The sequence below is a fragment of the Brienomyrus brachyistius genome, chromosome 14 (genome assembly GCF_023856365.1).
Source record: "Brienomyrus brachyistius isolate T26 chromosome 14, BBRACH_0.4, whole genome shotgun sequence".
Lineage (NCBI taxonomy): Eukaryota > Metazoa > Chordata > Actinopteri > Osteoglossiformes > Mormyridae > Brienomyrus > Brienomyrus brachyistius.
In genome coordinates this window covers 9,984,955-10,011,657 of record NC_064546.1, presented here as the reverse complement: position 1 = coordinate 10,011,657, position 26,703 = coordinate 9,984,955, and the positions used below count along the sequence as shown (strand labels likewise).

General features: G+C 38.6%; 2 protein-coding genes across 3 annotated transcripts; both read right to left on the bottom strand.

Moving 5' to 3' along the window:
* Window positions 1–1,783: 1,783 nt before the first annotated feature.
* LOC125707218 (protein FAM110C-like) lies at window positions 1,784–2,883 on the bottom strand. Its single transcript, XM_048974203.1, has one exon. The coding sequence runs from the start codon at window positions 2,786–2,788 to the stop codon at window positions 1,784–1,786; it is 1,005 nt and encodes a 334-aa protein (XP_048830160.1). The 5' UTR covers window positions 2,789–2,883.
* Window positions 2,884–5,513: 2,630 nt separating this feature from the next.
* Window positions 5,514–26,425, bottom strand: LOC125707957 (SH3 domain-containing YSC84-like protein 1). 2 transcript variants are annotated; one of them, XM_048975405.1, is made up of 10 exons: window positions 26,300–26,425; window positions 19,717–19,827; window positions 19,054–19,167; window positions 17,895–17,959; window positions 15,247–15,359; window positions 14,311–14,439; window positions 13,993–14,143; window positions 13,757–13,823; window positions 13,058–13,111; window positions 5,514–9,287 (listed from the first exon to the last, which is right to left on the bottom strand). In XM_048975405.1, coding segments are annotated over exons 1-10 (1,005 nt in total). In that variant the 5' UTR covers window positions 26,301–26,425; the 3' UTR covers window positions 5,514–9,087. The 2 variants fall into 2 exon arrangements, with proteins under 2 accessions (XP_048831362.1, XP_048831363.1); XM_048975406.1 differs by lacking the exon at window positions 26,300–26,425 and adding an exon at window positions 26,136–26,275.
* Window positions 26,426–26,703: the final 278 nt, after the last annotated feature.

Sequence of the window (26,703 nt, the reverse complement as noted above, 5' to 3'; positions counted from 1 at the left end):
TACTTTAAACCATACAATGCCGTGTTGTTCATTTAAAATATTTTTTGTCCAACTGCAGGAAAAGCATTCTGGGATATTTGAATTCCACAGTGATTAATTACCCCTTTAAGAAATCTTTTACAGCATACTTAAAATATTTCTTAGGCTTCTATTCAGCCGTAATCCCCAGTATTACAGAGTAAGATCATAACACTGGTCAAGTTAAGAAGATTTATGTAACCTAAATTCCACTCTGTGTTTAGCTGACCTACTCATTTTTAAATGGCCAATAAGTTCATGTATCAGCAAACGTCAGTATTGTTCTGTAAGGCTGAACCGTCATGACTGAAATGTACAGCAAAAATTGAAAAAACCTGTTTCAGCCATTTCCTTAGAAGTGTTTTTATATTGTAAAATCAGATTACATTACAATCAGAATATATTGCTGTAATTTCATAAATAAATAAGTCTAAAATGTATCACACACACACATATTAAAACATTATCTGAACATGTATATTTGCTTTGAGTTCTTACTGGCACTGTTGTGCTCCTTATCCTTATTACTTGGCGTTTGTGAAGGTGCTGTTTGATGCAGTTTAACAGTGGGAATTAACTTGCATCAAGGTCATTGAGAGTTTCTCTTTGAATATTACACAACAAATTAATTATTTTAATGAAGGAGACATAGTTGGTTCATGTGGATCTACAGGTTTCATCCCAGGGAGAGTTATATACTAGGATAGATTTGCTGTTCTCATTCAATAACTCATAAATGGACATTATACATAGGTCTTCCATATAGTCTCAGTGTTATTGATAAATCTACGGAGACTGACATTCTGGTGGCATCTAAAGTAACTTGATTGATTGTTTGGTTAATTTGAATATACCCACATATCCTGTGGTGTGGTGTTGAGAAAAAATTGTGGGTTGCATGCACAAATCAAATCAGCATTGTTCATGAACTTCCCTTCAGTGCTGAAAAGAGAAAAGTATTTAACCTGAGGTGAACTACCGAACAGTGGTTAGCACTGTTGCCTCACACCTCTGGGACCCGGGATCGAGTCTCTGCCTGGGTCACATGTGTGTGGAGTTTGCATGTTCTCCCCATGTCGTCGTGGGGTTTCCTCCGGGTACTCCGGTTTCCCCCACAGTCCAAAAACATGCTGAGGCTAATTGGAGTTTCTAAATTGCCCGTAGGTGTGCATGTGTTTGTGAATGGTGAGTGAGTGTGCCCTGCGATGGGCTGGCCCCCTATCCTGGGTTGTTCCCTGCCTCGTGCCCATTGCTTCCGGGATAGGCTCCGGACCCCCCGCGACCCAGTAAGATAAGTAGGTTTGGAAAATGGATGGATGCATGAACTACCAAACCACTCATTTAGAAAGAAAAATCCATACATTTCCCCAGGTGCATTCAAGCAACATTAACCATAAGTTTAACCCCAATACTTGTAATTAATTTATTTATTACCTAAATAAAACTAACATTGCACATTTTACACTGCGTGACAAATCTTGTTCTCAAAAGACAAAGTAATAATAAAATGTCAACTATGAGTCGTCTAAAACAGGAGCCAATGCAGACGAATACACATTGACCGCGATGCGCTAGAACTGGCATATGTTACGACAGTGAACTTCAAGTTGTCAATGTAAAAACTAAATTAACAGTCGAAGTATAACAAAATACATAAACACACCTAAATGAACCGCAGTGAGTTTTTACCTTAATGGGGTTATTGAGTTCATAGTTCACTTTCATAGTGCGCTACTGGGCCGTTATATATTAAAAGTTAAAGGTTTCAGTCAAGGTCACGCAATACCCTTCCCGACTGCCTGGCATTACTGCAACTATATAACCATTTTATGATTCTCGCATTGCGCTCCACCACCGACAGCCCTTGAGGGACACTTTTATCGAGGTCCTCCTGGAGAAGCCCGTTACTTTTGCAACTCTCCTGAGTAAACTCCTCATTTAAAGTTGACTGGCTGAGACTGCGGATTCTCGCTGAAATTCCATCCGATTTTGGAGAAAAGTCCTCCATCCCAAGTGATTCAACAACATCAGCGTCGAGTCCGCAAAACCTGAAAAAGGTCTCGAAGTCGGAGACATGTTTGGAGTATCTTGAACTTATATCGGAATACGAGCGAAAAACGCCTTTCCGATGCATGTCAGTTTCTCCATCTGCTTTACGGACCTCGCTTATGAAGAACGGTGATTTATGCTCCAGGATCCTTTGGCGATGCATTGTAGTTTCTGTGCATTTTGTGCGTTTTTCTTCATTGGGTAAGTTCACTGGCGTCTCAGGTCGGTCACCCATCTTGTCTTTGCTAGAGCTGAGAAACAGCCTCTTGATCAAACTGCCAGTAGGGGTTCCATTCGCTGGGCCTTTCACGAGTTCACTTTTTTGTCTGTAAATTAGCAGCGAGTCCGGTCGTTGTCTTTTGGAGCTACTAGGACGCACAATGCCTTCTTTTTGCCTAAATGATTCATCATTTTCCACATGCATGTAATGATTTTCCATATTAACTCGTGCAACATAGTTAATACAGCGTTTATGAATTCCATTGGATAATCTATCGGTACCCCCAGTGTATGTGTTGGTGTTATCTATTGGATCGCTCTTGATCACCTGGTGGCATTTCACGTATCTCGATTTACTCTCTGCCAACATTTCCACTGCACTTCGTTGACTTTTAACATCCCCTTCCAGTTCCAGCTGTTTTCTCAGATATCCAGGACCTTTCTCCAAAATCCGTGTAGAAAGTCCTACTGTCGTTGATGGGGTTCTGATGCTAGATCGCATTATACAAATAAGGGTACGCCGACAGTAATGTCAGTCCGCCTTGTGTCCACAGTTAAACGGTCTTCCTTGTACTGAAATAATTATAAAGTACTGTCCTGCTCTCCCGCACCTTTTTGAATGACTCATGGAGTGCTCACCTTAGATTAAATAGTACACTCCCCCAAACCCCGCCCTTAACTTTGATAACACAGTAAGGCGAGTTCAAGGTAAGGGTAGATGTCAGAATAGGTTGCACAACGTGAACATCCGTATACAATAAAAATATTCTGAAAACGAGGTGTTAAACACGTAATTCGTGATTTTGTTACAAGTAGTCCTACTTTATATTACACTTTTCACAGACAACTTGATGCTTAAACAACCAGTGCTTTACTCGTGTTCTCTTCTATAGCTAGCGGAGCATTTTAACTTTGTATTTTAAGAGGAAAAATATGGAATGTTTAGGCAAACACACATTTTACTACCTCTCTCTATTGGGCGTATCTTAGGGTTTCAGAACATTCATATATAGTCTTCAAGGCATTTTAGTTCTGATTAAATCATTAAATCAGAGAAGAAATTCTAGGAACTGTTTTAGTCTTGAAATTAAATACCAAACATGTTATTTCGCAAGTGATTTAATTTTAGGGAAAACTTCAAAAAGGGGTGAATATTCACATTATTCATTTAATTAAGTTATTAATCCACTTATTACCAACTAGCAGACTACACAACAAAAACAGTATACTAAATTAGATTAATCTAATTTAGTAGCACTTTTAAAGTTCTTTTCAGAGATTTAAAGGTGCCGTGTATGGCTAATTGGTCTACTGACATGCAAATCCTTCTCTCTTTAAAGTTTGTTGTGCTACATAATTAACTTAAAATGCGCACATCTAGACCATTGGCTACACAGTTGTTTGCACTACATTTGCAACGCAGAAGTAAAACAAAATTAATCCACTAGAAATGTCATTAAAAGTGCTCCGAGTTCTTATGTATTGCTTCATGCTGAAAATTGCGTTACGTTCTCTTTTCATTCACGCAGTAATATTTAGTATAATAGACGTCGATTTGACGAAAATTATTCTTTGAACGTTTTAGTTCATAAGTCTGCCACAAGAGGTCACAAAAGGCAAACAATCTGAAAACCCGCTAATCTGAAAGCAAGTATAAATACCGCTAAGAGAAGCCACAAGCTGTACAATATTTCAACTGTCCCTTTTAAGGATACCTGATGCCATTTTCACAGTATTATTACAGTCTGATCACGAGCATTGTACTGACCATAAACTAATCATCAAGTACAATGCATCCTCTATATTTAGGTCTGCGGCATATGTTGCTCCAATACACAAAACGCGTTCCCCTTTCTCCTGAGCTGATTCACACCCGACACTGATCAAAAGCATTTAGTGGATAAAAGATTTTAACACCACTTGAATTGGCTTTGGAAAGAAAACGACTCAAATATTTTTGCCTGGACATGATCTCCGCTTTTGTACCAGCTCTTTTTTTTGTCCTTCAAGCAATATTTTAAACACATTTTATTTATGAGCAACAGGAAGGGTCTGTGCATAGATTCCAGTTTAATTCGCAATGAGTCTTTATTTGGGTCAATTTGACAAAAACACGTTGGCCTAATTCACAAATTACCTTCATTATACAATAGTCAATTTCTTTCTATAAACATATATACATTTTATACACACACACACACACACACACACACGTAACTTCCTTTGAGCGCACATCAATTTAATATTGCTTGCTAAACTTTAAAGTTATGTCATGCCATTCATTACTTTAAATACTATATAAAAAGGTTGCAATGAAGTGGGTCAGATCGGGGGGAAAGTGAATAGAAAATGAGTGGAGAAAAAAAAACTTCGCGCCCCACAGTTCCTAGGATAGACGCCATTAACCTCCGCGAACATGTAGATTGCGTACATTTTTTATACTTAATTGTGCGATGGATTTTACTGATAATGCACATTTTATTGGAGTTTTTAAATACTAAGGTATGAAATTACATTCAAACAACTCTGGACAAATTAAATTCCTCACAGGACTACTTACCGGATCACCATTTGGGGGCGCCCTTCTCTACAAGCAAGTTTGTCATATACAGTACAAATTATCGGCTGACTATGGATTTAGTCAGTGTAATTTCAGGATTTCTTAAAAGAAAAAAGACAAGGGTTATTTGTTCTTAAATAAATGGACTATGTTTGGTCCGAGTACAGTAACTCACAACCATGTCTGATGAACAGATTGGAGGGGGGGGAATCCTGAAAACTTTATAGGGTAGAATAAAGATTTTACATGCTAGGTGCAACCACGTGACATTAAAAAATGGCTATAAACAATTAATGGATTGGTTTGTATCTTTGGTGTGTGTGTGTGTGTGTGTGTGTGTGTGTGTGTGTATACAGAACAAATGTTCAATTTCCTTTGCAAGTAAACTAATTTTTGATTACAAGACCATTTTCTTCCCCTTTACAGTGCAAATTGCTTCTTGCCCAAGTATTCAGAAAAAAAAAAAAACACTGAAGCTATATGAGAAATTCAAGTGCAATGTCTTGCCCCTCGATCGGCTCCATTTCTAAACCCCAGAACTGAAATCACTAGTTGGACACAGGGGTCCAGGGGTATAAGGAATGTCGGTATCTGGTATTTGAACTCTCTCTGTTGATAAAATAATGAGTCTAGGTTTCAATCAACAAGACAACCAGGAGGGGGAAGATTAAAGTAACAAACCTGTTTATTAATGTATGAGGTCAGAGTACAGAAATGCATTTGACAAAGTCTATTTCTTTGGTTAAATGGCGCCCTTAAAGTAAATAAAAGATTGTCATAATCCATTATTTAATTTAAGTAACATTAAGGCTCTTCAGAATGGATATGGTTTCTTTGTGGGTTTTGTTGACAGATTCTAAATACAATAGGGATAGAGGCCCAGCATTCTAGCTAAGAGCAGATAAACACCTTTCATTCACTGTGAATAACCCTCCAGAATAATACACTACGAATTATACAGAGGTGGTGTTTTTCTTAGACACTTGGATCGGGTTGACGACATGTATAAACATTTATTGTTTTTACCGTAGGAATTTGACGTGCCACACTGTGGCTATGCATGTTATTTTAACTGTCATAATTAATGACAGGACATTTTACCAGCCTGATAAGTCCATTCCTGCAGACAAGAGACATGCAAGATGGCGATTTACAAGATGTGATCAAAACACGTGTCATAAAACTCACAACCCTCCAAAATATATATATGCGTGTGTGAGAGGAGAATGAATCCAAACATAAACCAGTCAGTTTCAAATTTGAAAGGAACTAGTCCTGGATAAGGGGATTTCGTGATTATTTCCCCAGCCCTAAAGAATGCAGGGCAAATCCTTCAGTAGATCCAGCTACAATGTCAATTACTGCCGAATAGCTGTAGTACCCATTACAAATGCAAATCATTAATATATAAAATAAGGAAAAACAGTAAGCAAGGACCCCCAACAACCACAATCCTAGAGGAACCACGTGCATCTTTGACATACAGTTCTGTTTAATTACAGGAACCCACTTAGTCAGTGACAGATTTTAAATGTGCTGTAAGAGAACAGAACCGTTAAACAGTAGAACTCAAGCTTTGTATTTTGTCCATGTAATGCTACCAAAATCGGTAATGCATGGATCAAAAGAAAAAAAAAAAAAAAAAAAAAAAAACCAAAACGCTACACTTAAGATGCATAGCCAGAAAATCTGAGGAAAATCATCATGCCTTCAGATTACAGTGAATTTTTGATCAGTTCTTAAGTCATGGAGCTCCATTTGCATGTGCCTTGTACACGGTAAAAGTTCTGTGATCTCTTAGTCGTATCACATGACACCATCTAGCATTTTTAATGTCAGCTAGTTTTGCAGTTGGATTCTTGCCACCCTTCCTGTTTGAAGCCGGTGTTACAAAGTTGCTACCAGTTATGATAGCGAAAGTATGCTGATCATTTCCACAGGATGGTCAGAGTACTGCCCCCCCACCCCACCTTAGATAAATGATCTCATTGACACGCTCTCATTGGTTGTCACATTCAACAGCATGCTAACAAAGTCTGTCCTTCTTGGAATGCCATTGGTCTCTAATCTGTGGAGTGAGGGTCCTCCAGGATCAAGTTTGTGGACTAGCACAAAAGAAAAACACAGTTTAACAGGCTTGAACCACCACAGAGGATGACTCTTAATTGGTAAAGTCCAAATATTAACAAAAGTTATTTAAATGTATTACAAATTTGCATTTTATAATCAGAATTACAAAAACCTGACTGATCCATCATATCCTCACAAAGAACATCCGACCGATGATTGTACAGTGCTCACAGAGTGTCTTGGCGCACTTCCTTAATTCCGTTAAGGCATTGCAAATTTACTGGCTTCAAAACAAAAGTCCATTGACAAGCAATGTTTTAACGTATCTGCACATCTCACACAGACATTTCCTTTTTTGATTGTCAATTTTCTTCTGTTGTTACCATTTTGCTATTAATTGCAATTGGAGTTACTGGCTCCAAAAAAAAGATACCAATACACATTTAGCATTGTTACCAATTAAAAAAAAAAAAAAGCACCCAATGCTTGTCAAACTTTTAAACTCAGAACAGCTCTTTTAGAACTATAACATGGGTATCAATTTCACTACTTCAGATGAATGTTTTGCTTAAAACTACTGGTTGTTTCTAATGAGATACATTTTTTTTTGTAAAATGAATTACGTTGTTATAAAACCAATTTGTAATAATTTCACCAAATTAAGTCAGCATCCCAAGATTTTGTCAGCACTTTATATAGCAGCGTTTCTCAATCCAGACCTCAGGAACAGACAGTCTGCATTTTTGCTTCTTTCCAGTTCCGTGCCAAACAGTCCATATTTCTGCAAAGACATGGACTGTCCATGTGGGTCGTCGAGAACCGGAATGGGAAACACTGGTATATAGGAATGTGAAGTTAAGATGCGTCTCCCTCAAACCCGTCCTGAGGCAGAACAACCTCTGGCTCAGAGACCAATGCAATGGAAAGTCATCGTACAAGATTAGGGGGAAGGTTGAGAGCTTCAGGTTATTTTGTTGCGTCAAGCCTTTACTACAGAGGCTGCAAGACAGGACACAAAGATTATGCAAAGATACGGCAGCAACCCTTACTCTGGGAAGTGGACTGGATTCATCCAACGGTTGACCTGCATTTTCCTGAGCAACTCTGGGAGACAAACAACTGTTCCTTCTTTTCCTGAATATATTAACATAGTTGAATATTTTGCTATACGTGTAATTTTCCAGTCTGAATTTTATAATGTGGCTCTCAATACAAGAAAATCTTCGTTTTGGCACCTGCACACAGGCTTCTGATGTAAATACGGTGAGGGGGTCTGGACATGAAGACCCTGATTACATATTATTCCAAAATGCAACTATTTATAAAGAATATAATCCAAAATATATTTATTAGAAATTCAAATAGTGTGACATTCTGCTCATCATTCAAAATTCATAGTTTGAAGCTGTAACCATAACGACACAGAAGTTAGTTTAAAATTCTACCATTAAAGAAAAAAGAAAAAAAAAAAATTAACACATTGGATATGGCAGCCACCTTAACTTCAGCCTCCCACCTTTAAAAATAATTTGTAATATAAATTTCAGTTGTAAAGTATTTAACACTGGTTTTAAAAAAGAAAAAAAAAAAAAGTCACCCTAAACACAAAGTGACAGCCAAGTGGGTAACACTGTCTAGAAGATGCCTTTAAACCAGCGTTTCTCATCCCAGCCCGAGGACCCCAAAATAATCAACATACTGGCACCCTCCCAGCTAATCAAGAGCAACAAATACCCGATTCAGGCCTGTAGGGAGCCAAAATTTGGACTGTCTTGGGGTTGAGGACAAGGGTGGGAAACCAGTCATTTTGCCCAAAGATTGCATGCATTTAAGAAAAAAAATTAAATAAAAATCCTTCATTGTGCAACATTCAGTAACAGAACCAAACTTTAACCATATTAACACAAACTAAAAAAAAAAAAAAAAAAAAAACTTTCAAAATTAAATTCTATGTAGTGCTAATCTGTTTCCAATTCATTTCCATACTGGTCCCTGCAGCCCATAAATATTTAACACTTAAATGAAGATGAGTGGGGGCTGCGGCATGCCTTTAACAAGCAATAGAAATCATACAACCTTCAGCTGGTGACATAATATTAAACAAATCAAAAGACGTGCAAACTAAGTACAACTGTCGGGACATATTCCCACTGACCTGCTGCCCGCCCTGCTCAGTTGAAGGAGACAAAGTTAGCAGGGAAGATGCCTACTTGCCCCTGCAGCTGCCCCTCCCACCAGTCGTACTGAGAGTCAGTCTTGGTGATCACGGTAATCTTGTCTCCCACGTCAAAGCTGAGATCCCCGGGCTGCTGGCCCGTGAAAGGGTGTACTGCTGTGACCACTAGGGGCCTGTCTGCTGTTCTGGATGGAGCTATGGAGTAGCAGCATCAGAATCAGTTAACATGGTATATTCTGCTATCATCATCATCATGAAAGTATAATGACAACAAAGCACATTTTCCAAAAAAAAACATCAGAAATTAAGCCAGTTGTACAACATTTACACACGATTCACTGGGGCCAAAAGACCTGCTTCATTCCAATTTCATATCAACAGGGGTGTACAGCTCAACATTCCTTAAGGGCAAAATTCATCACTGTCTTGATTTAAAGAAACATGCTACCCTATATTTAACTAAATGTATTCCCATGTAATTTGTATGTAGTGACAAAGAAATGTACTGACAAAGGTGAAAATTATGCTTGATTATTTCTACGCAATACAAAATTGACACACAATTGTCATAAGTGCCGTACTTATACACTAGGGGGCAGCACATACAGCATTATAACATTTGCATGGCAAAAATATTAAATGAAGAAATAACATGAGCAAAGGAAAATCATTAAGAATAAGTTATGCATGGCAGACCTGATTAAATCGAATGAGTCTCCAATGAGGAGAAGTTCCGGAATCTGTACACTTATTTAAAAATCTACCCACTCACAATGACCTCTTGGGGAAGGCAAGTGATTAATTCATTGTTTTGACATGGCAAAATGACAAAATACATGAATTATTCTCTCTATTATGTTAATATGCATCTTATTTCGGGTGATTCATTATTAATGTTTAATAATGTAACCTGAAAACATGTCATGTTTACCCGGAAAATACACAATTAATTGTGCAAATGAACAACTATATTTCTCCAAATACAAATTAGTCTATATGACCGACTTAATACACTCTAAAACGACGCACCCTACAATTTAACGTTAAAATGTCAGCATGAATGAAGTCACATTTTAAAACAAAAAAGGTATACCTACCATTTTCATATAGAAAGGGATTTAAACATGTGCGTTATAGTCTTAGCATTTTATTGGGGGGAATTTAAAAAAAAAAAAAAAAAAAAAAAAAAAAAAAAAAAAACTATTCTGTACTTATAACATTCCTTAATATGACAGAGGTACAAGCTCAATAGGGATATAGCAGCATAACTAAATTCCAAATACAAAAATAAAAGAGAACAGCAGACACAGGGACAAACTCGTTGCAGATCTCATGATAGACACATTTTTATATACAATTTTCATAGCAGATGGTTTTTCTTATAGATAAAACTACTATGCAAAGCCTAATCAAGGGGGCAGTCTTGGTTTTAGAATATTCTCACTGCACTGGTTTAAGGCAGAAATAGAACATGGCATATGCTGGAAACTACAAGACAGGGAGTCTGGCCCACTGTTTTACAGAAGGCACCTTTCTCAAATGATCTTTCAAATGCAAAAATTTAACAAACACCTAAGGCACATAAAACTGTTCCCACTGCCATAAATGCCAGGACATAATGCAACTTGCATTAATTGCACACTACTTTCATTCTACAACCCCCACTAACGCACGTAGCAATTAAGAAGAGTTAAAAAAGGACAATCCTACAGATCTGGCAAGAGAATGCAGCTGGGGAGCCCAGTTAGTTTATATTGGCAGTGCGACGACACTGAAGTTATGTGGTTTCCTGCTTGTACACGAATCCCAGTGAAAGTGCTTTGACAGGACGGAAGACCCTGGCTGGGAATTTCCCTGCTGCGCAGGTGCCATAGATAAGACTATTACAATGGAATGCAATGCAGACTGATGCATTGGATTATGCAGCAGTGATTTGTGCATCGGTTGCAATACAGAAGCAAAACACTTAAGGACAAATGCAGTTTGACTGAAGCAAGGCAATAACACTGACTTCACACTTTAATATATAAAAAATTTGCCGAGAACAGTGATTTGTCGACAAAATATGGGCACAAAGCAATTAAAAGTTTAAGTACTGGATCAGGGTTGGGGCTCATTATTGCTAGAGTTGTGCAGCGCGCACATTTTGTAACTGCAAACAGAATGTGGCCATTTTAAGAGTCTTCGACTCGGAAACAGAATTAGTGTCTAATTCATGCGTATCCATTTCCGTGGTCATGAAAAATAGAAACACAGATCATTTTCCTGGGTAATCTAAATGGAGGTCGTTCGGGACCGGGACTGGCGAGAATATTACAAATAGAAAGCAGCTACCAATGGAAAAAACTCAGGGAGAATTCCATTTAAAGCGCAAACATTTTACATACACCATGAACGCTTTAAAAAGTCTTCAAGAGCCCTGATTTAGTTCAAATACATTTATTTAAATATCCTTTTATTGAGCATATAGGCATGCCATTAGGCTGCTGAAATGCAAATTATAAAATGTCGAATTTGTATTGGCCGGCAATTTACTAAAGAAAGACAAATGTCTCGGTCAAGGCCATTACAACAAAGTCAAATTTCATGCAATTGAACATATTGACTTTTTTTTTTTTTTAAACAATTGTGCATCATCAATATAATCACCCAGTTAAATTTCTGAAATGCTCACGGTGAAGTCGCAGTTATGGTCACAGTAACCAAAGTTGAGGCATCCGATTTGGTATACTCAACCAGGGAAATTCACAACTTTGGGGAATTCAGAGCAATACTGATGCAACCCTCTGCAATTATAAACAAGGTAGAGTGTGCTGCTGCCCTACTGGCAATTAACCAAGATGATTGTCCGGTGATTCTGACAGTTTCTGTAAGGTGGGGCGATTTGTCTGCTCTTAAGCAAGAGCAAGTGAATCACCAATGTTTGAAGACAAAACTATGTTCTATAATAGGGCTCGAGTTAGTCGGAAGGGAGTACCTGGCTAATGATGTAGCTTTCTCGTGTGTGATTCATAAAAAAAAAAAAAAAAAAAAAAAAAAAATTAGAAGTTATTACTAGGTTTCAACGATATGACGGTGTACCATGGTATTTAAAAACCCAAAGGGTTTTTTAATGCCGTAAAACATACAGACACTGATACAGAGATGCTATATTGAGGTATTGTAGTGCATAGTTGTTAAGTGAGGCTCCAGTCACCACTTAGTTCAAATAAATAAATAAATAAATAAAAAAGGCACACAAAAAGAACAAGCATGTGTAGGTTAATGCCACACAAACAAAATTCACCATGAATGAACTGTTAATTGTCACAATGGGCGTTCACTGCCCATGGCTGCTGGAATGTGTTTGTGTCAGACCAGTCATGGAATCAGACTTACAATAATTCAACAACTTCAGCTGCTTCATCCTGAGACCGGGATCTCAGAGCTCTTCCGGACAAACCAACGCTTCACAATGGCCACAGAGGCTGGCTAAGAACCAATTACCTTTCTTGGCTGTTGTCAATTTTACTTGCAAGTCGCACAAAAAGGTGCAAATTGGATTTAACTGGGAACATAAAATGCTTGACTTCCATATAGGAATACCACTGCTACAGTCAACATCTGTGATACGCCCACCTACCCATCGTCCATAGCCACCTACCCAGTACGGTCATGGGGAAAAGAATAAAGGTACTTAATATTTAGGGATACTGGTTCACCAAGTTTCCTGGCATGATACCACATTCACATTTAACCTACGTGAGACGTTAAACCAAGGTTATTTTATCAAACTTGCAAAATGTTCACACTGAATCTGTCGCAGAAGTGACTAGGGCAAAGTTCTTCCAGTACAAAGTAAACCATCTTCGATGACAAGTTACAAAACATTTAAAGTGTATCACTAAACAAGTGTCACAATGGACACGAGTATGCAGTAAACGTATACCATTTTCAAGAAAAAGCAGACAGACATTCATACTAACCAGGACTGTCCCATTTCAGGGCAGCGACATCTGGGTACACGGACGACTTGACATCTATAGACGAAAATACACAAAAAGCTAAGTGAATGAAATTCATACATCCTACCACCAAATTACAGTACCGAATCAAAGTTCCTTAGACTACATGCATTTCTTTTTAGTTAGCAAGTATGAGCCAAACCACACACCCTTATCTAGATGGACATAATAAAATGCTTAAATCAACAACAAGCATGTTTGTACACAGACAAATTCAGCTGTAAATTAACGTGGGAGGACTTTTTGTAGGATGTAGCATTAAGAATTCCCTAATCTATTTCATTTCAGGTTTCTAATTGATTGGCTCTGCTTCACCCAGCAGTACTATACATCAGGGTATGTTTCCCAAAAGCATACTTGCCAACAATTTTAGCAACTTGCATAGTTGGAACATTTTGGGAAATGTACCCCAGTCTGGGATGAGGTTAGGCTGAAAGGTACACCTCAGTTTAACAGTCTCTCCAAAGCCTTGTTCCTTTTTCCATACCAAAGTCCTCTGGTATACTAGCACTGTGTGCCACTTAGAGTACAGTCACAGCTTTTTTGCTTGCAATTCCCTATCTTACACTTTAACTGATAGTTGGGGAAGATAAACTTATCTGAAATAGGCGAAGGAACTGCAATTAACATAGCCCCCCTTGGAAGATTTTACCGTCTTACCTTCCGCTTTGCGGGCTACTGAGGGTTTCTGTACGGGAGGCCGTGGTCTTGCTGGTGGAGCACTTGACTGAAAAGCACAAACCAGACTTGCATGTAAATTTTCCCCGGCCTCCGGAGCAACTAAAACAATGCAAGTAGCCAAACACGAGAGTGACATTTCCTTTTAGACAAGCAAGAACACATTTTATGAAGAAATCTTACGAAACCCAAAGCCACCCTCAGGTCCTAAACGTCACCTTGTTGGACTGTCGGAGGTTCTTGCGCTGCCAGTCTGTGGTGTACTTCTCGGTGTAGTCCTCCAGGATGTCATACAGCTCTTGGGCACCTGGAGAAGGTTCAACATTCCCGTTCAGGATCTCGTGGGCCCGGATATCCTGGGAATAAAACCTGCCAGACCGCAAATAAGTCAAACATGTCATGAGAAATGCCTCAAAACTAAAATCATAGAACACTTGGCCAATGAACTTCACGATGAGTCCTCAAAAAGCTAGATCTGGGACCTGTGCAAACTCAATACGGCACTTCTCACTCAGCTGTGATCAAAAGCCACTTACTTTCTGTTGGTTTCTTTACGCTCTATGAGATAAGAGCCCTCCAAGGACACCCCTGCAAAGAGGCCACGTGACTTGCAGTAGGTGAAGACGGCGGCTGTGCTCCGCAATGCCACATCCGCCTCAACGTTCCTGCAACAGGAACATGATGTACATTACAGGGCCCGATGACATCAATAAGCACAAAGACTCAATAAGCACACTGTCCAAGTCACTTCTTCACCGCAGGAGACATTTAACTGATATGCAACTAGACAACTAGCATAATTTCAGAGTTAAGTTTTATTTCCATGACCAGAAACATCTGCACAGGTTTTGTATCCCAACAGATCAATGAACACGAGACGAGAATCTTGGCAGCATGCAGCATTCGCCACACCGATTGGTACGCTGTTACGATGGGGGGGTGGGGGTGGACCAAACATGTCATGCGATATTACATTACTGACACCCTCACTGCACCACTCCTTAACCCATATGATAGATGCTCTTCAGGTACCAATCCAGTTCCACAGAAAGAAAAAATTCCTGCCCCAACATGTAGTCATTTATAAATGTCTATTTATAAAATGATTTAACACACACAGGAGACACACACTTTCTCACCATAGAAATACTAATTACAGCCTTATCTATAAATAAAAAGACATAACAGCCATCATCAGTTCGCAGCGCATAAAGCACACAAATAACCGGTGAACGCAACAGATCTTTTCACTAAACATGGAAATGTAGGGGAAGAGGAAAAAAAAAACAGAATAGCTTCTCAGCCCTAAATTGTTGGTAATCAAATATTTTTTGCAAGTATAAAGGGGCTGACCAAAAAGAACAAGGGAAATATTAATGCTTAACACACCCACTTAAAATCACATTAAAAACCAAAAAAAATTTTGCGACATTGAGGCCAAAGAATGAGGCAGGAGCACTTTGACGATTTACCTGCCCAGAGGTCCCACAGCCACAGTGCAGTTGCCTCCCAAGGTGAGGTTGCCACCTTTCGTGAACGCGTCGACGGCCCGCCTGTGATTCAAGATGATGACCAGGTCTGAAACCTTGGGGAGGAAGGAGAAATCTCAGGGCAAACGAAAATAAATATATCAACAGAAATGAACACAAATTTCAGCAGATTCATAAAATCAAGGACAGTTTGGCAGGTGTTCTATTCTCTAAAAATAATCCCACACTGAAGTCGGAGACCATTATCTTAAACCAGATTGTTCTCTGAACAAAATGATCCTTCATTGCCATTGACCCCTTCTGTTATTTCATACTCATCCAGTACAAGAACGCTAGCAAACTAACAATTTGTATACTTGCCGCCCAAAACAATGACAGTATGTATATTCCAGTTAAGAATTTTTCTTGTTGCACAGCAATGTCGCACCTCCCCCCCCCCCCCCCCCTCTTTTTTTGGATATATAAACAAGGGCTGAAAATGTTCTCACTGGTCTGTTGGCTTCAATGACAAACAGATAGAACAAAGTATTTGCCAGAATTTACTGTAACGAGAAAGTCTTGCATCTCTTGATACGTCAGCCCAGAGACAGGGAAGGCAAGATCTGTCACGAAAGATAAAAAGTATACAAAAAAAAAAAAAACCCCACAGCTTAGACACCACGACACGTCCACCGAGATGCACTAAAATGTATAAAGCAGGTTGGTCTAAAACAGCCAAACTGAGAACGCTGCTTTAGCTCACTGCAGTACACTTGCTCAACTCTGAAAGCAATAGGGTGACATTAGGTTACTATAACTGTAATAACAGATTATAGAAAAGAGAACTTGTCTAAAACCACAGAAATTAGATATCCTAATCTTCCAATATGCGTCTTCTGGACAAGGTTGAGGGGTGGGGGCGTGGACCCTCTCTCAGGCAGCATAGGGCACTATGATCAGCAGGTAACATAGTGTTCGAACATTCCTGAAGGTTCAAGTGTCTGGATTGGCTGGGGAGCAGCACCATTGAGCATATCCTAGGTTGCACGGCAGCCAAACTATTTCAAAACTGGAAGAAAGATTATGCATGCTCCAGTTAAATGCTTGACACAACTGACGATCCAAGATATGCTTCAAGTGGGACAACATTGTGAGTTTGGCATCATGATACATATGCAGAGCACCGAAAAGACATGAGAATACCAAAGCATAAAAGTGGGAGCCAAGCTAAACCAAACGTTAATGTAATCTAATAGAAAGAAGTGTGACAATTAGGTCATCAGTCAAACCAATGATAGTCAATGCAGATCTAACCAATTAAATACTATGAGGTTCTGGAAAAGTTTGCAAATTACAACTGTGTTATAATATAGGTGAAATAAAGATTTACATGTATGGGGCTATGTCTCTGCCAGATGGCCTTTATACTGACACTCTGTGCAGGACAGATCTGAAGGTACTTGTGAGTAAATGTTTTCAAAATAGTGATAAAATATCAGCCAGGCTCCACAAACTTCAATCAGGTTCCAGTGCTTCGACATTTCATGTCAGACTGATAGTCTGGAAAACAATGCAACTAGTCACGTGACCAATATGATTAGGCAAAGGGCATTTATTTGTGATAACGAAATGCAGGCTTGAGTGGCATTAACAGCACTGCAAATGCAGTGCCGTTGCATTCGTCAGGAAACAAAAATAGATGACTGCAAACTTCACTGCCTCCTGAAGACTGATGGCAAAGGGATGCCAAGATGACCACTATTCTCACACTGCTGTAAAAGCTACCAGGACAGGGAAAGAAAACTAAAAGAATCACAGTAGCATGTCCCAGCATGCAGTGTGGCACTGTGCCAAAGCTTTGCGGGCCATTATGAAAGGATAATCCCAATGATTTGCAAGTACAAGATTTTTACAGTAAGAAATTAGTTGTTCCACAAAGCCGTCACTTTAAGCATAAACAAGTCAAACATTTAAACATGCCCCCTAGTTTGTAAAATTAAGCCATGAATAGTGAAAAACTGTCAGTGTGTTTGAAAAGTAGTAGAGACACAAAAATTCTATGCATTGCCCACCCCCCATCACTCTGTTTATAGCTGAAATTTTACAAGCTAACAGCAAAACAGAGTATCAGGCATGTCACCCTAGTTTTGAAGGCATACAAGTCTTATTGGCAAACTTGAGCTCTATTTTGTTGCACAAGTGGTTGCCTCAATTATATTGGCTAAAACCGCACAGGTATCCAAATTAATGTTCCTTTTGATTCTTTGGGCAATTTTAATTACAAAAAGAATCTGTTATTTATACGTTAACCATTTAACAGCTAAGAAAAAGTTCCCACTGATTAATGAAATAGCTTGGCTTTGTATTTCACCTTAATTTAAAATGGGGAAAAACACAAACTTCAGATCTTACGTATTGTACAGATTAGGAGTTTCTGTATGTTAATGCTCATATTTTAAGATGCTAAAATTAAGTTAGAAGATTCCTTTTTCTAAAGCACTAAAGTAATGATCTGAGATTGACAATAGCAACAAAGACTTCAAATGACAGCAACATAAAAAGGAAGGCATCTGGATTTTAAAACAAAAAAAATACCATGGATATCAGAAAGGAAATGCCTGCAACAGGTGGATCATAGTTTCCCAGCTTACCTCAACGCCAATCTCGAACCCTCCTCCAAGGCCTGCGATTCCAATAGCAGAGGGAGCAGACCAGCCTAGAGGAAAGGAATATTTAAAATACTCTGTAAATGAAGAAAAATCCAATGGACTGGGGGGGGGGGGGGGGTGGGATGGACATTTAAAAACGTATAAAGGAAAAAAAAGTGTTCAATTCCACACCCTTCAAGGAATGCATTTTGTTAAAAGGTGGCATGCTAAAGAAATTCAAAATCTGAAATCAAGAATTCTGTGAATGTCAATGAATTGAAATCTGATGGTTTAAACAAGCTCCAAAATAAACCTCAGATTCTGTACATTAATAAAATAAGACAGCAAACACACACACACACACACACACACACACTCTTTCCAGCATAGCAGCCCTTGAATGACTAATGTTTTGCAGAGGACTGACTTGACTCTCTTCCAGGTCTGGGCATTTCTCTGTCAGACAACAGCAAGATACTCCCATGATTTTTTAGAGATCTTCATTTTAAAAAGATACATCACTTAATTTTTATGTTTTAATTAAGGGTTACAGGGGCATTAAGTATTAACTGACCATTTCCCACCAAAATGGTGTCCAAAACACACAAGTCCATCGCTTTGAACACCAAGACTTACCTATTTCTGCAGCATATCCAAAACCAACAAAAAAAATAAATGACTAAGCAATTCGGGAAAAAGTAGTACAGTGTATAGCGAGGACCTGGTATGGCAGTAGTTACTTGTATAAAGCTTGACTTAATGAAATACAAATGACATGCATCATTTGTATGTTAACCCCTCCCTTGTCAAAAGAGACATGGCATTAACTTATTCACCTTATACCTCGAGGCCTTATGGTATAAGTAATACATAAATATTACAATGACAAAAGAGAAGTGTTCAACATTTCAATTTTCTCAAATTAGACTCCTCCAAATTGCACCATTTTGCTTCGATGACAGCAATGCAGACTCTTGGCATTCTTCCAACCATTTTCCTGATGCAGCCACCAAGCCACTTGCCTCACTCATACCGAACCAGCTCTAAAGGGTTTAAGTTGAGGGACTGTGGGGGGCCAGGTCACCTGTCACAGCACTCCATCTCTTACCATGTTCGCAAGACAATACTCACTACATGGGGGAGAAGTGGGCGGCTCACTTACGTCCATCAGAAAGCCGAGCCACAACGATTCCGCTGCCTCCCCGCGCTGTGATCATAAACCCCGCCTTGATGACAGATATGATGGCCAGACCTTGCGCTTTGGCGATCACATGAGCTGCAGGAGAAAACGGCAAGGAGCAGATCAACAAGTATAAAGACCATCCATATCCTCTCATTACATTTAACTAAACAAGCTACAACCACATTCTTAAGAAGCTCTTATAGTAACAGCATAGCCTTTAACGGGCAGTACGTATCTACACCTGCACTTACATACTCAGACACTATTGTCTGGAATCTTTAGTCAGGCATAGACAAGGCCTGTCGTCTCACATTCACCATTAAGTTATCAACATAACTTTCAGACTAGACAGTTGGGTAGAACGCACAAAGAGAAAACACAGCTGTGGGGCTCGTACATGCGTTACTGGGAGAAAGAGCAGGTAGTGCCAGGCCCAACTTTAGCAACCAAAACAACCTGCAAGGACAGATCCTTGGGAGAGAGCAGTCTCATCAACATGCAAGCGTGACATCAGATGACAGAAATGCTCCCCATCATATGCCAGGAATGGGCACAATCCCGGTGATAGACGGCCACATCAGCACCGAGTCGGTGACAGAGGACGCTGCCGATTAACCCATTCACAGCGAACACGGTACATACGAGGAATGAGCTTGTCAGGTCCAGTTCGGTTGGAGATCTCTGTGAATTCCCGGAGGATTTTGGCAGCCTTCTTGGCCTCAGACCTTAGGTTGGATGGTATGGGATTATTCACTAGGAAAAAGGAAAAAAAAAAAAAAGTTTAATAATGTCTTTACATGGTAATTTTACTATTAGATTAGCTTATCAGAACAAATAACCAATCACAACATTCACTAGGTACCAAATTTATTAAAAAATAAAATAAAAAAAAATAAAAATAAATAAATCCACTGAAGTTATCCATGAAAATGTTATGATTTTTCCAATAGATTCACCATTGGGAAATTACAACCTCAATTTTCTGATGGAAGCCTAGAAAATCCCCCTGAAGTAGATACCAAAATAAAGCTTAATTTAGGTTTTCCAGATTTGTACTGAAGTCCCAGTGGAAGTATTACAATAAAATATATCTCAGACAGCAGAAACACCATCATACAAATAGATTAAAATCAGGTAAGGAGGCAGTGGTTGATTTTCATTAAAATAGACTTAAGTGCTAAAGTAACGCATAATATGGACATTTAGCCCAAATACCAAAGCCATTCTGACCTGAAAAACATTTACATTTTTGCGGAAAAATAAATCAAAGATGAAGAAGTGACAAGTTTGTCAAGCCAAAGTTTCCAAAGACTTGTTTGGATAGATAACAGCCGACAGAGCAATACGAGTTGTTCTTGGCCATGCGCCCTTCTTTTTTTGTAGCTACCTCAGGGAGGCGTATGAAGAAGAAAAAAAAAAAAAAGTCGCTTTTCGAAGCAGCCTCCCAAGTTCAAGAAAAACCTGTAATGTCAGCGGAACAATACTCAATCACACTCAGAAAGACACTTGGACATCATAATGTCCGGGCTGCACTAAATTAAAGTATTTTGATTAAGGTGTACAATTCTGGCTTCTTCAGGATGATTTCACCATAAAACTAACCCATGCACCGAAAGACAAATAAGAAGTTAATCGATCCAAAAACTCGACTCTTAAAAACCGGGCATTAATAAGGTCTCATGTATCCAAGCTCTAGTTTATTCTTAACCCGATAAAATCACCACAAAGCAGTGGCGTATGATGGTGTTTCTGTGATGAAAGGAGCGGGGCATGACATATCTTTAGACAAAGCAGTGCATAACTGATTATTTAAGCACGTTTAAGGGGTGCCATGATGAGCCGTCATGATACTCCACACATCTGCCAACACAACAAAGCCTCAATACTGGGACCAGTTGAATTACACATGAATGACCTACAGCTAAATATTTTCAAAGAGGGGGAAAAAAATGACAACAAAATAAGAAGTCTCCATCGTTGAGAGCTTTCCAAGAAGCTTTAGCACTCAAATTCAGTAGTTATACTATACCTCTAGGATATGTTTTCCATAAATATAGGTTTAACATGTTGTATTTAAGTGTATTCAGCATACAGCTAGTTATTCATATTAAATGCCAATTCCCATGGGTTAATGTCATTAAAGAAGCATACAAGGCAATGAGAAAATAGCTACCTGCAGCTACAACAGTATGCCACCTTATATGCTTGCAGAAAATGTTCATCAGTGGGGTGGCATTCCTGTAAATGGCTTCCACCCAATGACGCACCGTGCATCTGTTTGAAAAACAGCAACTGGCTTGCAGAGGCAGGCACTGTCCAACAGCCTTTACACTCTGGCATAGGTATAGATACGTTCTATCAGCCAACAAATCTTAACATACACAAGCATGACAGAAATGAGATATACAAACAGTTATTTTTAGTAACCATAACAATCTCCTCTGCCATTCTAGCTCATGAACTTACTGATGAAAGTGCCCGCTAGGGCTTCAAAAGCCCGACATATTTTTGATCTGGTAACGCAAATACACAAATCAATAAATAACTCCTTCATAACACATGTAAAACAAATCATGCATGCAATACAAACAGCATCCTAACAAACTAAAGCATCAAACGATACAACACTCTGATGTCAAAAGAAATATGTAGTGACACTGTTGTACATATGTTACCTGAAACTAAACGTGATTTGATTTTAACACCAAATTTGGGGGCCATATTTACCTTAACGTAAGCTGCACAAAAGTGGTCCTTATATTGTTTTAGAGATCTATAGATTGAACAAATATGCCATCCACATTTGAATAATTACTATGCAACTGATTTAATTATTAAAAATGTAATTAAAAAAATCTGCTAAAGCTAGATCATATGTCAGGAACATCTCCAGAAAATTCGCTCTTTGGTTTGTAGGGTGTTGCTGAGATATTTCGACGTAAAGGTAGCGTTACATGGTTTCATATCACTAATGGGCCTTTTTAAGGCAGACACACACTGACATGAAATAGTATAAAAAGCACAGGTATATGTAATAACATTAAGGTTACAAAAATGCTACAATGAAATTTAATGGAAGCTTCATTAATGTTATTGCAGACAACTGTACTTCCCATACTATTGAAAAGGCCCACGTGGCTAGTAAAGATGGCTAAATAAATGCCCTGCATTCATCGGAGGTGAATCAGGTGTGCAAATCGGCCCAGTGTAAGTGCACAGTGAGGGAATCACTCTACTTTGCAAGCATCAAAGATTATGTCATGGCTGCATAGTAAAAAAATTGATCAATTCTGAAACACATTTTTAATATTTTAATCAGTAATTATATGGTGATTATTTGAATAGAGCTGGACAATAGCTTTAAAACAAAACAAGGACCATTTTTGTGTAGCTTACATTAAGGATAATATAGCCAAAGTCATAGCCGCCCCCCCCCCCCCCCCAAAAAAAAAGAAGTTAACTTTGTTTGCTTAAATCTCCCTCAATATTGATCCAAGACTTGCCCAATTTCAGTTTCATGAGTTACTCATGTGACCAAATCAACATGCCAAGTTCTCTTAAAATCCGTGACGATGAGGTTCAAAAGTATAATGATTTGACATGGAATGACCCGACTACATTACTGTACAGACTGGAACTATAAACCTTCACATCACCTACAGGCTACTAAGGCAATTAAAGGAAGTCAAGCGAAGGACAGACAAAAAGCAAAAATATAGCTGGATTCAGAGTTGCTTATGAAAACAATCTTGTCTTCATACAGCCAAAACCAACACTAGGAAAAAGCAATTGGTTGTAAATCTACATCAAGCATTAAATAAAGACTAAGTACCCGGTCTTCCTGTACAGTGAGGCTCTCAGTTTTATTTCACTGAATAAATAACAGTCTGAGTTTACTATGGGAATACAATTTCTATCATTAATACTGTACAAATAATTGCAATTTATACCCATCTAGAAAATTAGCTCATTACTGGCCAGCAAACCAATAACAAAACATGTAAACAATGTAAAATGCAAATCTCTGCCACACAGCAATTATTTCATAATTTGTATTTGGCGAAGGTAATCATAAATTAAAGATGCATTGTCTTTCAACTTGTCATTCAAGCAACAACGCGTGTTGCTTTCAACTGTGCTTAATCTAAATTTTATCTATATACCAAAAATAACACACACCCAACACCCAGTCATCTTATAGTAAGACAAGCAAAAGGTAACCATAATCAAATATGGGTATCCAGAACAAACACTAGAGCTACTAAATAATTTTAGTTAAACATATATACAATATGGACAAAAGTACTAGCCACACCTCTTAATCATTGAATTCAGGTGTTTCACTCATTCCCATAGGTGTATTAAAATCAAGCAGCCAGCCATGCAGTTAGGTTCACAAATGCTTCGGTTACTCTGCCTCAGCTCAAATATTTGGCATCGTCTACGCTTGACCATCACCGAAGTGAACCATTTTAATTGCGCCTGGGCCAATATGAAAAATCCAAAAATTGTATAGAGATTGACAAATTTAAGATAAATGAAACCCTTAAAAACAGAAAATGCCATTCTGTGTGTGTTTTTATAAATACAGTCAAACTTAATTTATAAATTTTAACTTGATAAACGAGCGAGGTCTTTCTACTTTGGTGAAAGACTTTCCACTTTTTATATCCACCTTTTCCCCCAGGGGTCTAGGTGTTACCATTGCAAAGACACCGACCCCCTTTTCAGATGCCTACCAAGCATTTCTGCAAATGAAAAGAAACACCAACTTGAAATTCAGTGAGGTCAACTCCCAAACTATAAGTTAGGCTAGAGAAATCTTGGCTCTCACATTGGCCAAGGGGCAAAAAAAATAGGACAAAATGGTTCAATTCTGGGATGGTCGAGTAAGGACCTTTTGTTGAGCCGAGCCAGAATGACCCATTTATGAAAGAATGGGTAATTCGGAGAAAACTGTGAAATCAAGTGTGGTACTGTCGTAGGATGACACCTTTTGCAATAAGTCAGTTTGGGAAATTTCTTCCCTGCTAGATATTCCACAGTCAACTGCACAGTACGTGGTATTATCGGAAAGCGAAAGCAATCTGCTGACTAAATAACTGCAGAGTTCCAAACTTCCTCTGCTATTGACCCCAGCTAAAATTAAAAAAAAAAAAAAAAATTAAAAAAAACTGTGCGCTGAGAGCTGCATGCAAGCCGCACATCACCAAGTGCAATGGCGCAGCGTTGGATGCAGTGGTGTAAACGCAGGTCACTAGTGGATATTGCAGCAGTGAAACTTGTTCTGTGGAACGATAAATCATGCTTCGCTGTCTGACAACCTGATGGACGATTCTGGGTTTGGATAACATTACCAGAACAGTACCTGCACGACTGCATTGTTTCAGCTGTAAAGTTTGGTGGAGGATGGATAATGGTATGCGGTTGGGCTAGGCCCCCCAATTCCAGTGAAGGAAATTCTTAATGCTTCAGCATACCAAGACAGCTTTCCCGAGAAGAGTGGTAGCTTTTATAACTGCAAAAGTGTGGGGTAACTCCATACTGATGTCTAAGAAATTAGAATGACATAAAAGTTCCTATAGGTGTAATAGCCAGAGGTACGAATAGTTTTGTCCATGTACTGTACCAAATGCTTCTTATGGTTATTGAGTTAGCATTTGACTGCGGCGAAATGTGGGTATAACCTGGATTAAGAAAAAAAGGCGATCAAGTGACAGTCTAATTGGCAAGGACTTTTCTTAAACTTGTAACTGGAAAAAAGCCACACAGGATGTTTCACTTACTGTGAAATCATCTTTCTGATTAGAATAAAAATATTTGGTGTCCATTGTAGTATCATAAAATTATTGTCTAGATAAACATGGAACGCACATGTAAAAAAAAAAGCTACTCACATGGCAAAGAGCTACTCATCCCGTCCCGTTTCCGTTATGTTATAATACCATGCGGTTCATTATGTTGGAGTATCCTTATGACGTTTAACCTATCAGTCTATGACGCATACGATCAGATCTGAAATATGCTTCAACGCACAAAACAGCGATGTGTTATGCGCCGTGGGAAAACATACAAAACGCCTGCATTTTTTTCAGCTGTTCCAAATAGTCCCGTAACATTTATTTGTATTACACGGAACACACACTTCTCGAAAACTTGCCATCAATCATCGACAAAAACACAGAATTTGTCTTGCAGCAAATGTATAGCATATTGTTCTGATGAAACTGGACAAACCAAAGGTCACCCCCATTTTGAAAGTAAAAAAAAAAATGATGTCTCGAAGCATTTCAAACTCAGAAGATGCACAAGTTAAGTCAAGTTATGAAAGAATGAATTCAACGCATGAGATGTAAGGCCAGAATTTATTTTAAGAAATAATGACAGACGTGTAACATCCCCTAGAGCAAATTCATGCTTAATTTGCTTTCCTTCCTCAATTCGCTTGACTGTGGCGTGTCAAGTAATTTAATCATGTTCGGGATGTAGAACCAATTTTTAATGCATTAAATGTAATGCAATGGATGAATAATCCTAATATTGTGATTACTGTAGGAGTTACGTTGCATGTCAGCATTTAAAAGCAGTATAATCAAGCCTGCCATCATTTTCTTGAAAGTTGCGGGGGAAAATAACTGGGTAAGGAAGATTCTCCTCCCCCATGAATAACGATTACAGAACAATACAATGAAATGGGAAGTAATTTGTGGTCTATTATGCAATTAAACTCGCGTTCTAATAAATAAATGTTAAATGCTCAACATTTTTGAAAACTGATAAAATACACTCCAGGTTTCTTACTTTGTGTAGAGATGTGTTTTATGTTTCACAGCGAAATCGTATTGCTATTTTGTCTCGTTCAGTAACATTTTTCTCTAGTTTCCCCCCCCATTTCTAAACCTTCTACGTAACATTGCCAGCTACAGTAGCGTTATATTGACGATTAAAAAAATATGGGATACATTTTAAAACTTCCATATCAACACCAATTTTTAATCTATCAATTTGCTGGTATATAACTGAGAACGCAGAAACGTATACCTTTATCCCACTCCAGTTACCTTAAGCGCCACTTCATATCTCTTCATATTCGTCACTTCGCTTTGAAAACTATTGTCAGTCGGGTGTGGGAGGAGTTTACACTCTTCCAGATTTAGGACGTTCACCAAACACATCATAAAACTATCCTCTCAAATTAACCAAAGTTTTCAAATAAAATACTTACTTCTTTAAAAGAGTCTCTTCCGCTCCGCCGACTGCACCCCAAACAATCTTCTTGGAAAACACTCTCACCTGTACCAGGTAAGGCTGTCTGCCGCTAACCACTTCAAACACCTGCCGAACCTGTTACTTAAGTCGCTGTTGCGGCCGACCCAGTCGCCTCCGTTAATTTATATGCACAAACACGCAATTGAATTACATTTTTATTAAATAGAAGACAGCTTTGAAATATAAAAGTAATTGTATTATTAGTCAATGTTGTTTCTTTTGTAAAAAAAAGTAAGAATAATTTTAAACATTTGAGGGATTTATAAACAGGCATAAATTTGGGAGTCAAAACTGAGTGACGCTTCCGCACCGTGATGGACCTACTTATGTTTGTTATCATGGCTACGAGGCTTAATAAAG

What these genes read in the sequence shown, in the direction of transcription:
- LOC125707218 (XM_048974203.1), bottom strand. Translation starts at nt 2,788, where the DNA reads ATGCGATCTAGCATCAGAACCCCATCAACGACAGTAGGACTTTCTACA.
- LOC125707957 (XM_048975405.1), bottom strand. An exon ending in GGTTCGAGATTGGCGTTGAG is followed by an intron (nt 15,360 to 17,894) that starts GTAAGCTGGGAA and finishes TTCCTCCCCAAG; the next exon opens with GTTTCAGACCTGGTCATCAT. An exon ending in CCTGAAATGGGACAGTCCTG is followed by an intron (nt 9,288 to 13,057) that starts GTTAGTATGAAT and finishes GCTACTCCATAG; the next exon opens with CTCCATCCAGAACAGCAGAC.